The sequence below is a fragment of the Macrotis lagotis genome, chromosome 4 (assembly GCF_037893015.1).
Source record: "Macrotis lagotis isolate mMagLag1 chromosome 4, bilby.v1.9.chrom.fasta, whole genome shotgun sequence".
Taxonomy (NCBI): domain Eukaryota; kingdom Metazoa; phylum Chordata; class Mammalia; order Peramelemorphia; family Peramelidae; genus Macrotis; species Macrotis lagotis.
The window spans coordinates 31,836,950-31,851,307 of NC_133661.1; the positions used below are offsets into that span (position 1 = coordinate 31,836,950).

At 47.6% G+C, this 14,358-nt stretch overlaps 1 protein-coding gene across 1 annotated transcript in view; it reads right to left on the reverse strand.

The window, feature by feature from the left end:
* PPA1 (inorganic pyrophosphatase 1) overlaps positions 1 to 12,032 on the reverse strand; it is a 30,317-nt gene extending 18,285 nt beyond the window's left edge. The window contains exons 1-2 of the mRNA XM_074232451.1: positions 11,884 to 12,032; positions 8,777 to 8,835 (exon numbers count right to left, since the gene is read on the reverse strand). Coding sequence (XP_074088552.1) covers positions 8,777 to 8,835; positions 11,884 to 11,947 — 123 coding nt within the window. The 5' untranslated portion in view covers positions 11,948 to 12,032. The remainder of the gene's footprint in view (positions 1 to 8,776; positions 8,836 to 11,883) is intronic.
* Positions 12,033 to 14,358: the final 2,326 nt, after the last annotated feature.

The following is a 14,358-nucleotide window of genomic DNA, read 5'->3' on the forward strand; positions in this document are numbered from 1 at the left end:
TCCTATGTCCTGTTTGTGTTTAGTGCAACTGTTTAGCAATAATTGGCAAACAGAAAATCCAGAAAATCCTGTTATGGGACATGTCTCTTGAAGATTTTTTCCCTCCAGGGGAAGACTGCTGGTTCAGGTCAAGGAGTAGTGAGTGGTGCCACTTACCACCTTTGGTAGGTGAGGGTGGGAGGGGTGGAGTTAGGTGGTCCTGGCCTTGAGTTTCATATATATATGGAAGGAAGAATGACCCTTTCCATTCAAAGGAGCTTGGAAAGCCCTCGATATGTCTAGAAACTGAGACAGTCTCAGCCAGAAAAGGAGAACCAGAAAGAGATATTGAAATGACAAAGTTGAATGATAGGGAAGTTTCTCTAGTTGCCACCTAATTCTTACCCAACTTAATCTAAGACATAAAGGAAAGTCCCAAATCTAACTTGAAAGGGGGCACAACAGTATATTAAAGTGTTCTTGTCTCTGTCTTCTTATATTGTCTGTTGTAAGTCAAATAAGTTTTTTCTTGGGATCTAGTCAAAGGAGAAAGAATGAAACTTTTTTTTCTCAAGAAAGTCTTTGTCTCTTTGTCTTTCTAAATTCTAGTCAAGTTAGAAGATAGACAAGAGATAAAGAGAAGAGAGAGAATCTTTGTTCCCTAGCCTTCAGGGATTTATGGCTTTTAAAGCTAATTCAGACTAAATTTCTAAATTGTAGCTGACTTCTTTTTAAAATAAATACTGAAATGTTTTGGTGAGTTTTGGGGCACTTTGTAGGATCTGTTTCAAGGAAAAAACAAGATTAAAACTATAAAAATTGCATGGGTATAGCACTTAGATCTTTTATCACTCTTTTCCTAGAGAGTGACAGAAATATTCTTTTAGTTCTAGTATAGGAAGGTGAATTTCACTGATGAGAGAGAGAGAAATAAAAAGAGCTGCACTTTGCAGTTTAAATTTATCTGGCATTTAAGAACTGCCTAATTTTTTTTCCAAATTGTATTTTATTGTTTCCAACTACATGTAAAAGTAAGTTTTCAACATTTATTTTTTTATAAGATTTTGAGTTTCAAATTTTTTCTCTCTCCTCCCTTCCCAAGCTTCTCTCTCCAAGACAAAAACAATCTGATAAAGATTATGTGCAACCATGTAAAAATATTTCCATGAGTCATGTTGTAAAAGAAGAAACAGGGAAGTCACATAAAATAAAAAGTGAAAATAATTGCTTTGATCTGCATTCTGACCCCATATTCTTTCTCTGAATGTGGATAGCATTTTCCAACATGAGTCTTTTGGAACTGTCTTGGATCAGGGTATTGCTGGGAAGAGTTAAGTCAATCACTAATAATTGATCATTGTTCAACATGGCTGCTATACGCTGTACAATGTTCTCCTGAGAACTGCCTATTATTAACTCTTCCTCTGATTCCAAAAAGAGAAAAGCTTGTTTAAATCAGTGGATAATTAAAGAGTGAGTAAAATTTATGTTATGAAACTGTATTTTCTTCTGTGAATAACAGAAAAGAATTTTCTTGATTAAATCAACTAGAAGCAAGGCCAACAAAAAGAAACTGTATAAGATCATTTGTTGTGTTAGAAACACCAAGGCAACAGCACTGCAATTAATCGTGGCTGCACAAGAAAATATTTTTGTGGCAAATAACAAAGAAATTCAAAGGGGTGAAAAATGAGTTCTACGGGTAGTCTGGGATACAACTGGAAAAGAAAGATTAAAGGAACTGAGCAAGTGCTGGATCAGAATACAAAGAAGTTTTGAAAGGAAGAAAAAATTTAAGCCAGTAGAGTTAAAGTAAAAGGAGTAGGGCAACTAGGTGGCACAATGGATAGAGCACTGGCCCTGGAGTCAGGAGGACCTGAGTTCAAATCCAGCCTCAGTCACTTAGTAATGACCTAGCAGTGTGACCTTGGGCAAGTCATTTAACTCCAGTGCCTTGCAAAAAAACCCCAAAAAAGTAAAAGGAATTTGGTAGTTTGGGAAAAGGTTTGAAGGAGATTTTTTGCTCTACTGAAATAAAAAGATATGAAAAATCTGAGTTCAGGACTAATTTCACCCATCCAACATCTTTCACATTCATCCCATCCACTAGATTTTGAGAAACTGCTTTAGTCGAGGGGTGAGAGGGGAGGAGATGAGGAGAAACAAGACATTTCTCTAAGAAATAAATTCCTAGATTTATATATTTGTCAAGAGAAAATTCTCAAGTCCTTCAATTCATGAAAAGCATAGGAAATATTAATATAGTCGGACCTCAATTAAGCATTTTGGGAACAAAGTTCTTTTAATAAGGCTACTCTGGGCAGAGAGGGAGATGGGAGCTTTGATCTCTTGAGTGATAGTCACCTTCTCGGTCTCAGGTGGTAGAGGCCTATTTAGGCTGGAGAAAAGGAATCTGAACTTGAGAGTATTAGCTTGGATTCAAAGTGGATTTTAGCTTCTAGAAATAAAGCCAAGGGACTAGGAAGATTACTAAATGTCTCACAGCAGAACAACAGTTCTCGTTATCAAGCCCAGGCAAAGGAGAATCAGTGATTTTTAATGAGGCTTCATTATCAGAGTCCTGGGTTTAGGAAGGATTGTTAATAATGGAGATAAGTGCACAGTGGTCCCAGAACTCATTAACAACTTATTTCAATGGAATCCTTTGGGTCCAGGCTGTGCAGACCCTGTTTAATGTGGTGCCATCTTCATATGGCTTTACCTTCCCTTTGAAATTACCTCCAACATATCCTGGAAATATATGTGTGAGCTCCTTGAGCTGTAACCAAGAGGGAGGACTCCAGTGGGCTCCAGAAATGGATTCATTCTCAATACTTATTCCAGCACTGGGGGGACATAGCCACTGACTGAAGGGGGGAAATTTCCTGCCCAGGCCTTCCCTAAAGAAGGGTACCCAGTGGGGCAGCTAGGTGGCACAGTGGATAAAGCACCAGCCCTGGAGTCAGGAGTACCTGGGTTCAAATCCGGTCTCAGACACTTAACAATTAGCTAGCTGTGTGGCCTTGGGCAACCCACTTAACCCCATTTGCCTTACAAAACTAAAAAAGAAGGGTGCACAGGCCACCAGCCATCAATTCTCACCAGCTCACACTCCTAGGGCCTGGAACTTCCCTTGCTCCCCTTTTTAGCTCCTTGAGAATAGGGCCTGTCTGTTTTTTCATTTGCACCCTCAGAATTTAGCTTGTGCTTAACCTACAGTTCCATTAAAAAATGCTTGGTGGACCAGGGAAGGTACTGGATTTTTTGCCTCTGTTTAGTATAGTAACTAAGTAGGCCCTTAATAGATGTTTACTGATTATATAAATTCTTATTTTTATTTAGAGGATGAGTTCTTAACATGGAATCTATTAATAGGTTTTTAAATAATTGGATAATATTTCTTTTCTTTTTCTTTTTAGGTTTTTGCAAGGCAAATGGGGTTAAGTGGCTTGCCCAAGGCCACACAGCTAGCTAATTGTTAAGTGTCTGTGACCGGATTTGAACCCAGGTACTCCTGACTCCAGGGCCGGTGCTTTATCCACTGCCCCACCTAGCCACCCCATGATATTTCAATGTTACTGGAAACCAATATGTTTAAAGGAAACCAATATTTAATTGGTTTCCTTAGCAATCCTACATATTTTATTTTATGCATTTTAAAAAACCTTTTAAAACCTATTATGGTCTAAAATGTTTACAGCAACTTGCTTTCTGGTGGCAAAGCACTGGAAATTACAGGGAAGTCTGTCAATTGGGGAAACTATTATGCTGGAATACTATGATAGTAAGAAATGATGGGGCAGTCAGGTAGCATAGGATAGAGCACCAGCCCTGGAGTCAGACCAAATCCAGCCTCAGATACTTGACACTTGCTAACTGTATGACCTTGGACAAGTCACTTAACCCCCAAATGCTCATATAGAATGACTTTACCTATATCAATATCTATATATCTATAGATAGTTATATATATATTATATATATGTATATATTAGACATATTTCTGTCTACTGGTAACCATCTCTAGGGCAGGAAAAAAGAAATATACAGGCTAACTTTATTATATATTTAAAAGGAATAGAGCAAGTTGTCCATAATAGATTTGCAGCTTCACGTGCAATTATCTTTTTTTATTTTTAGCCATAGAAATGCTTGTTTTATTCTACAAATTAAAAAAAAAAAATTTCTAGGAAAGGGCCCATAATAGGCTTGGGGGGTAGAGACACTAAAAAGTTTAAGAACTCCTATTTTAATCCACCCCAAACACATTTATGAAGTGTCTACTAAATATGCTAGGCATAATGTTATTTGCTGAGGATTCAAGGAAAGGCCAAGACAACATGAAGACAACTGAACAAAGCAACTACAGGCATAGTGTGAAGGGCAAGGGGTGCAGAACATATGAGCACAGGCACATGGCTTCCCATTGAGAAGGTGGGTCTTGCACCATCTCCAGAACCCAGGGTCCCAAGGCTGTGCCAGGCTCAGGAAAGACAGTCTTGGGACAGATTCAGCTCTATGAATCCTGCCAGGCTCAAGCATGATCTGTTGCCTTGTGATAATCTGCTCTGGGTGCACGAAGGAAGGAGAAGTAGACTTATCAGTGAGTTTAATACGCCACATTAGAGATAATGTAACTGTGGGTAAAAGAAAAAAGTGAAGGCCAATAAGTCGAGGCTCAATCATCTGAGTAAGTCTGGAATATTTGCTGTAAAGTTGGGGTTCCTGATCTGGAGACATATATCAGCTCATATCTTCTTGGTTACAAGGTAGGATTTGAAGTGGGCAGAAATACTGGGAACTTGTGATTACATGAAAAAGTCTAAATCAAGGGCTAGGGGAAAGTCTAGAATCAGAAAGATACATTATCTTTTTAAAAGAACTTCCTGTTACTCATTTCTAAAATATACAGAGAACTCAGTCAATTTTTTAAAAAAAACAAGCCACTCCCCAATTGACAAATGGTCAAAGACTATGCAAAGGCAATTTACAGATGAGGAAATCAAAGTGATCCATAGTCATATCAAAAAATTGCTCTAAATTATTACTTATTAGAGAAACGCAAATTAAAGCTTCTCTGAGGTACCACCTCACACCTCCCAGAGTGGCCAGTATGACCAGAAAGGACAATGATCAGTGTTGGAAGGGATGTGGGAAATCTGGGACATTAGTACATTGTTGGTGGAGCTCATCTAACCTTTCTGGACAGCAATTTGGAATTATGCCCAAAGGGCAACAAAAATGTGCATACCCTTTGATCCAGCCATACCATGACTAGGACTATACCCTGAAGAGATGATGACAAAGGGTAAGATCATCACTTGTGCAAAAATATTCATTGCAGCCCTGTTTGTGGTGGCAAAGAATTAGAAATCGAGTGAATATCCATCAATTGGGGAATGGCTTAACAAACTGTGGTATATGTATGTCATGGAACACTATTGTTCTATTAGAAACCAGGAGGGACGGGAATTTAGGGAAACCTGGAGGGATTTGCATGAACTGATGCTAAGTGAGATGAGCAGAACCAGAAAAACACTGTACACCCTAACAGCCACATGGGGGTGATATTGAACCTTGGAGGACTCACTCGTTCCATCAGTGCAACAACCAGGGACCGTTTTGGGCTGTCTGAGATGGAGAATGCCATCTGCATCCAGAGAAAGAATGGTGGAGTTTGAACAAAGACCAAGGACTATTACATGTAATTTAAAAAAAAAAAAGTTCTTATTATGCAATTTTGCTCTCTCTTATACTTTATTTTTCTTCATTAAGGAGATGATTTCTCTCTCATCACATTCAACTTAGATCAATGTCTATCATGAAAACAATGTAAAGACTAACAGACTGCCTTCTGTGGGGGTGGGGGGTGGGAAGAGAGATTAGGGGAAAAATTCAAAATAAATAAATAAGTTAAAAAAAATAAATATAAATAACTTTAAAAGTTAAAAAACCCAACTTCCTGTTTCCCAGCTATCATCTGATGGACAAGGTTTGAATTAAAGAAAATCCCAATTCATTTTTGAAACCTCCAAGTTTATGGCCACCCCACTACATCAGCGTACACTGACTGGATGAAGCCTGGGCTCTTCACTGGGACCATCCCTAACAGAGATGGCTCTAATCCTCCTTCTGGGAAACCTGAAGAGGGAAAAGGATTGGAATATTCCAGCTGAAGCTACAGGCTGGGTGTGGGGAGGGCAGCATGTCCATAAAGTGTCCTCCTCGGGGGCATTCTGGTTGCTACTGATCCCTCATAAATGAGACAGTCCACAGGACTTAAGAGTTGGTCCTTTTGTTTGAGGAAAATGTGGCCCCATGAGATTAAGTAACTTTACAGATTACTGATTTAGATTAGAAGGGTCCTTAGAAGCCATTTTACAGCTAGGGAAACTGAGGCTGAGAGCAGTTAGAAGACTTGCCCAGGTGACAGAGGTAGAATCTAATGCCAGATTTGATCTCAGCCTTCCTGATGCCAAGTCCATACTCTGTCCATAGTGCCACCTCCCTTCCTAAGACTACACAAAGAAAAAACACTAAGTCAGAGGACCTGGCAAAGCACATGCTTTTGGAAATGAACTACTGTACAGGCTGAAATGCCACCAAATGATATCCAACTCACCAAAGGATGACATTTAAGAAAGACAGAGTTTCCAATGCCTCCTAGGTGATCTGATGAAAGAGTCAGACTTTCAGGACAAAACCTACCTGAAACTTTCAGACCAATCAGAGGAGGTCGTGCTATGGCCACCTGTGCTGTCTCTAGGCCGGCCCGGCCTGTTCTCAAATAACAGGTGATTGAGAAAATGGTGAACAGGGCAGCTCCAAATGGGAGCAGAGCTTCCTGGAAGAACAGGTGCCAATCTGATTGCCAGGCTAGAAGGTGGCCTTGAGCCCTCAAAACCAAAGCTGTTGTGCAATTCTGGGCTCTAGCATTCTCTGCCCAGAGACAGGTATCTGTGACAAACTGCCACATACAGGAGTCAGGGGGCTCATCTCTCCCAGGGGGCAAGCACAAGTCTGTGGGGTGGCTGGCTCGGCCATCCCCCTATCAAACACCAGGGGCTGTGAGGCATCCCACAGAAGGGTCCCTTCTGAGGAAGCAGCAGCCCTGGGGCTGGGACAGAGAGCCCCGGGTGCAAGTCTGCCCTCAGAGAAAGGGGCTAAAATTCTGCCTCTTCTATTTACATCCTGCATGACCTTAGGCAAGTCCCCTCACTGCCTCATCTGTCAAATGGGGGGGTAGGTGGTCTCAGAGGTCCCTCCCAGCTCCAGAGAGAGGATCCTATGAGGGTGAGGGAAATGTGAAAGGTGGACAGGAGAGAGGACGGGGAAGGGAGAGGCTTCCGTAAGCTGCTCTTTGTTCATCAGCAGGCCCCTGGATCTGTGGCCGCCCCAGGAGATTGAGAAACCCAACGGCTCTCAAGTTTTTAATCCCTCCTGCAGCTCCCCTGTAATTAGGCTCAGAGGAAAAGGCATTCTCCCCCAGAGGCCCAAGCCACGGACAGCCCTGGGGCCCCACTGTGGCCAAGCCCCAGCTCCCCAGACACTGGTCAGGGCCCAGTTGAGCAAAGGAAACTGGTTTCTACTGGACACACTGGAAACTAGGTCCCTGGAGAGATTGAAGTCTGGAGCTAAAGGCCTGAGTGGTGTCCTTCTAGATCAGAAAGCTTCCATGGGTAAACAATCTCAAAACAAAGCTACACAGGTCTGAGTCCCCTACATCCTGTTTGTTTGAATTAAAAAGAACAACTCCACAGGGACACACTCACTCTCTCACACTCTCTCTCCTGACTTCCCTTTAATAACCCCCTCCCCAGGTAGAAACAGCATGATAGAAGCTTCTGGAAAGCCTTCTCCAAGGCAATGGTGTAGCCCACTTTCCTGGTAGGAAAGAAAGGGGAGAATGTAGACTCCGATATGTAGGAGCACAAGAATCTTTTTTAGAGGTCTGTGGGTCAGCCCATGTTGGATTTTTTCAACACAATTTTATTGATTTTGGTTTTTACAGCACATACATCTCCCTTGATATTCTCCTCTTATTAGACTTTTATGAACTCTTATTTTCTGGCTGTGATCCAAAGTATTGATTCTTCCCCCAAATGTGTATAGACTTGTGTTGGGGGAGAGTTTCCTGACCTGGGGGTGTCCAAACCACAAGCACCCCACAGGTCCAGTCTCACTCCCTAATTTCTATCTGGAATGGTGCCGTAATGCAAACTGGATGACCCTTATGTAAAACCTTTTCCATTTCTCCTTAAAGCTCCCGATGTGGTTTAGCTCAGAACCACAAACCTCTCTGAAGTGTACTCTGATTATATACTGGGCACAAAAGGTCTTTTACAGTTGGGATTTTTTTTTAAACCAAAGACTGTTTCAGCTTCCATTCCACTGCCACCTTAATCAGTTTATAGTTGTAGCTTTCACTAAACATAGCTTTATGTTTTCCTGAACATTTATTGAAACGTCAGATTCTGGTGTCTTCAGCTCCCTTGTAACAAGGAAACATTATCTACCTCTCTGAGGGAAGAATCTATGAGAGGCTGCAAAGGTTAAGGGTCCCAGCTAGAGATGGGAATGGTCTCCGAGACTCCCCACTTTCCCATTTGACAAAAGAGAATACTGAGGCTCATGCAATGACTTGCCCAAGGTAACCGAGGTAGCAATTATCACAGTAATTATCTCCCTTGATGGCCCCAGCTAGTGCTCTCTGTACTAGGCTGTGTCCTTGGGCTAGAAACAAATTAAAATAAGGAAAAGGGTGTCCAAAAGGAAAAAATTAAAAAGCACACATTACCTTGTCTGCATAAATTGGAATGTCATGAAATGGGGATATATAGTCTCCATTGGCATTTTCTGTAAAATGAGAGAAACTGGTCAGCAATGCTATTAATTCATATCCTGAGTTTGTCCAACACTTATTTTTAGACCGGCATATTATTCTCCCAAGCAGAAAAGATGTTTTGTGAGTTATCTTGAAACTAGTAGAGAAGGCCAAGGACCTGGGTGAGCACTGACCCATGATGTCATTTACTCCTTGGGCAATCTCCCTGGACCTCTGTTTCCTTGTGTGTAAAATGAGGGGAAATGGGCTTGAAGACCTAAATCTATGATTTTAGGAGTTATGATCTATTATCAGAAACAGAAAGAACTATTTGCTACACATTGGATCCTGTCACTTTATCAAATGAAACAACATTCTAGAATTTTGGAGCTGAAACACCTTGCACAACCATTAGGTATAGAAAACTTCGGACTCCTCATCTGTTCAAAATCCAATCTCTCCAAGTGGGAAGAGGTGGCCGGCCTAAGGGGATGAAGCATGGAACAGAGTGGGCCCACAGATGAAATTTCAGGTCCTTGAAGGAGGGGCCCAAAAGTGATGGTAATGTAACCCCAGACAAGAGACCATGGTTGGTCAGTGAACATAAGAGTCAGGGTGCTCTAAGTCAAATGGGGGCCTGCCCAAAGTCCAGAAAAATGAGGGGTGCTCCCAGACACAAATTCGCCGGGCTGCCTGTGGAAGGGGAACTGGCCCAGGATGGGAAAAGGGGCATGATGAAGCTCCTCAGCCAATTGGACCTGGGCCAGGGATGGGCTGCTGCTCTCCCATCCTGGGCAAGAGAGGGGTCCTGGTCCTTATGGGGGGAAAAAAAAAGGAAGGGACACTGAAAAAACTTGAGGACAAATCCAATAGGGTGAGCATTACCAAACTCTAGGAGAGGGGATAATGTGCTATGATAGAAAAATAGATAAATTTTACAAGTCATTTTCTTTTTTTTTTTAGATTTTTGCAAGGCAAATGGGGTTAAGTGGCTTGCCCAAGGCCATGCAGCTAATTATACCTGAATTCTAAAAGAATACAACACTTCCTTCCTTAAATTACATAATTAACAGAAGACAAGAATCTTAACTTCTTACAAATACAAATGCTTCTAAAATCAAGTGTGATCCTATTAAAGCCAACCTCAGTATCTCAATTATAAAAGGTTTAATTTAGATCCTGTCTGGCTCTACCTTCCTGAAAGTCATCAATCTTATAGTTAAAGCGGTCAAGGAAGCTGGCAGAGAAAAATGGAAAGAATCCAAAGTCCCTATTAGCAGCTTGAAAGCCACCCTGGAGGGTCTGTCTGTCCAGCCTCGGCTGGTCTACCTTCTTACGGATAACTTGTCCAAATTTAGAAAAATACAGGTGTGGAGGGCGGCAGGGACTGGCTGACCAGCTCATTCAGCGTTAGGGAGTGGTTCTAGCACTTTTTCCATTAGAAGCATGGGATGAGAAAGCACCTCCTCGCTTGGTGGCAGAGGTGGGGGGCTATGGGTATGGAAACCTGCCTAAGTCAAAGTTTCAACTCATTGGTTTGCTGGCCTGATCTATTTTTCTTTGGCTAGGGATGGCTCTCCGGGGGTAGGAGAGGTGGACTGGGAGATGAGGATCATAAGTCCCCTAAGGTTCTTTCATTGCTTTTGACAACAATAATCATGCCAGCGGGCCCTGGGCAGCACCGTAGGGTCTGCAGAGTGCTTAACAAACCATGTGGCTTTGCTGACCCGCTTGGGGAGGTAGATGCTATCACCATTCCCATTTTACGGATCAGGAAAGCGAGGCAAACAGGGGCCCAGGGACTTGCCCAAGGTCATCCAGTCTCGGAGGCTGGATCTGAACTCGGGTCTTCTGACTCCGGGCCCAGCATTCTAAATCCACTAAGTCTTCCATAGTTTTGAAAGCCTAAATTGGCTGAATTCTAAAACACAAACCCACCTCTGCCTCTACTGCCCCTTCGTTCTGGCTAGGTGCCCAAGACGAACTGGTTGTTTTGGGTCGGATCCAGCAATGCACTGGGTGGGGTGAACTCTGACCCGGGGAACGCCCTTCTGGGCACTACCCAGTGGGGGGCCGTGGCGGCTTCCAGTGATGACCGGGCACTGTGACTCCCAAGTTTGGGGGTTTTCCCCTCTTTCCTCAAAATCCCTCAACAGGGGGGCTGAGAGGGGCGTCTGGGTCTCCTCACCCCGCGGATGGTGCTGCTTCCAGGGACCCCATAGAGGATCCCCCTCTCGGGGTCTCTCTCTCAAGGCAATGGGGTTAAGTGACTTGCCCAAGGCCATTATCAAGTGTCTGGGGTCGGATTTGCACTCAGGTCACCCAGCCGCCCCTCCCGGTCTCTTTCAGCCCCAAGGCTGGGGGTCGCTGGGGTGTGCCCGAGCCCCTCCCCTCGGATGCGGGGGGCGCGGCCGGGCCGGCTGGGTCTTGCTGGTCCCTCCCCGGGCCCCGGCGCTGCCTGTGGGCGACTCCCGGGGCCCCGGGCCCTGCGGCAGCTCTTGGAGGCAGTAGCATTCATTCATGCACGGACTCGTGCATCATCGTGCATTCATTCATCAGTCACTCCTGCATGCGTCCCGCCGGCGGGGGGTGGGCGCTGCCCAGGAGCCGGCTCCGGATCCCAGCAGGGGCGGGGGGCCGCGGGGGGCCGGGCGGCGCGGGGCCGGGCGGCGGGGGACCGGGCCGGGCGGCGCGGGGCCGGGGGCCGCGGGGGGCCGGGCGGTGCGGGCCGGGCGGCGGGGGGCCGCGGGGGGCCGCGGGGGCCGGGCGGCGGGGGGGCCGCGGGGCCGGGCGGCGGGGGGGCCGCGGGGGGCCGGGCGGTGCGGGCCGGGCGGCGGGGGGCCGCGGGGGCCCGGGCGGCGGGGGGCCGCGGGGCCGGGCGGCGGGGGGCCGCGGGGGCCCGGGCGGCGGGGGGCCGCGGGGCCGGGCGGCGGGGGGCTGCGGGGCCGGGCGGCGGGGGGGCCTCCGGGCCGCGGGCTCCCGGGGGGGGGGTCCGGGCCGCCTCCCGGCCACGTGGCCCCGGGGCCAGGGATGAATGAATGAACGGGGCGGGGGCGCGGGCGCGGGCGCGCCGCACTCACTGAGGAAGAGCCGGTACTCCAGGCTGTAGGGCGCCGCGCGCTCCTCGCTGCTGTAGCCGCTCATGGCGCCGCCGCTCCGGCCCGGCCCGGCGTCCGCTCCGGCCCGGCGTCCGCTCCGGCCCGGCAAGGGCGAGTCCGCGGCCGCGCGTGCGCACCGAGCAGGGAGCGGGGCCGCGCTGGAGGCCGCGGCGCCCGCCGGCCCTCTTAAGCCCCTCGCGCGCCGCGCGCGGCACTGCGCAGGCGCCGCCCCGCCCCGCCCCCTGGTCGCGTCCCGCGGGCCCGAGCCCCTCCTACCGACTTCTCTGTAAGACACCGGAACGCGCTTTCTCCTCCTACCGTATTGTCTGCGGAAGCCTCCCTCTCCGGGACCCCCGGCCCGGAGCCGCCCGCACAGCCTTGGCCGAGGGCGCCGAGGGCTCCAAACCCGGCCCCGGGGCGCCCCCGAGGGGCTGGCCCGGCGGGTCTTGGGGGGCCGGAAGCTCCTGGCGCCCCGCCTCTGCCTCCCCACCCGTGCTCCCCCGGAGATGCGGGAAGAGGCCAGGCCCCCCCGGCCCCCCGAGACCCCCGGGCCCCCCCGGGCCCCCCCGGGCCCCCCGGGCCCCCCGGCCTCCGGCCGCCCAGCCTTAATTAACCAGTTTACGGGGCTGGCGCGGGGCGGCAGAAAGCCAGCCTCGCCCTCCTCGTGCCCGGGGACGGAGGGGCAGCAGCTGGCGCGTGCCAAGGCCTGCCGGCAGGCCGCCGAAGCTCCCCGCCGCGGGCGCGGGGCCGCACGGCCCGGGACGGCGGGACTTCTTATTCCCCGAATCACTGACAACGAGCGACCAATGAACAGAAACTGGGCAAAGCGGCCACGCGGACCCGCGGCTCGGCCAGGAGGCCGGACAGCGGAGAGTTCCCCGGCCGCGCAGGCCGGACCTCGAGGCGTCCCACCCGGGGCCCCCTCCGCCTCCCGGAGCCTCAGTGTCCCCCTCTGTAAAACGTGGCCCCGCCCAGGACGGGGTGGGCTGGGCCGCCCGGCCCGGGGGGACAGTGGGGACACTGAGGGCCGGCCGGCCGGCGTGGAGCTGGGTGACCGGCCCCTTGGGGTGGAGAAAAGCCGGAGATGGCGAATTTCTGGGCAGGAGGTCAAGAAATAGCAGCCAGCTTTTGAACGAGTTTATTGACCATAAATACAACGCCGCACGCTTCCGAAGATAATGTGGAGAGAAGATACTGCCGCAAAGGAAATAGGACTTTTGTCAGACACTAGCACAAACATAATGAAAATGTCCTTCTTGGGGCAGGGGGAAACATATTTTTGAAAATCTCAAGTAAATCTTATCTTGTTTTCAAAACTACTAAACGATAGTTTTTTTTTTAACTTAACATGCATTGTACATAGGGCAAGGTGATGGGTACAGGGGTTGTAGGAGGTGGGAGGGGGGATATACAAAATTTAGATAAAACAGAGGATTTCTACTCCCTGACAGAGTTTTTGACATCAACACAGTCACAGTAATACGCACTATTGCACAATACTTACAACAGAGTGGTACAGAGCCAAGGGAAACACAAGGGGCAGAGTCCTTCCGTCCAGGTAACCAGGAAAAGCCTCATAGAAGAGGTGTCATTTGAAACAGATTTTAACGCTTAGGTAGGAATACCATAGTTAACCCGGGGAGAAAAGGTATTCGAGGCAGAGGGAATAGCAACAGAAGAACCACGGAAGCAGGATCACTAGATAGATTCAGGTGACAGTTTGCCAAGAGTGTTGGTAGAAAGAGAGTAGATCACCAGATTATAGAAGGCATTGAATGCCAGACAAAGGACAGGACTTTTCCTTTGTTGACAATAGAGGTCAGAAGAAAAAACAACAAATAAGACATAGGGAGAAGCAGATATAGGCTGAGTACAAGGAAGAATAGCATCAGACTGATCCACAGTTGGAACAGGCTGCCTCAAGGGATAGGGGACCACCATGCATTGTAGATTCCCCAAGCAGACGTTGGAAAATCACTTATCAGTATGAGCTGGTGCAGAGGGCTTCAGAATTCTTTGCCAGTTTTGAGATACTGTGACTCCCTAGGGAGCTTTGACCAATAGGCCTCAAGAGATACATTAGGGCTTTAGAGATGATGATGATGACAAGGAAGATAAATATGGTGTTGAGGAAAAGGAGTGGAGAAAGAATGGAACTTTCAACAGCCTTTTATAAAGGAAGCAATCTCTCCTCACCCAGAAAGACTTGAGAGGGTCATTGACTATTTGACAGACTAATTTACCCAAATCAGCAATATGTTGGGGGGGGGGGGTTCTGCCCACAACCATCCATTCATGGGCATCTGAGCAACTGCTATTTTTTTTTCTAAAATGTACGTTAAACATTAAGCCCCTGTCCTGGGTCCTAAACTTCTACCTTGGCAGGCTTGACAAGCTTCCATCTTACAATGACAAGTGCATGTAATGGAGAGCATTTTTTTTTTGATAGTTCAGCAC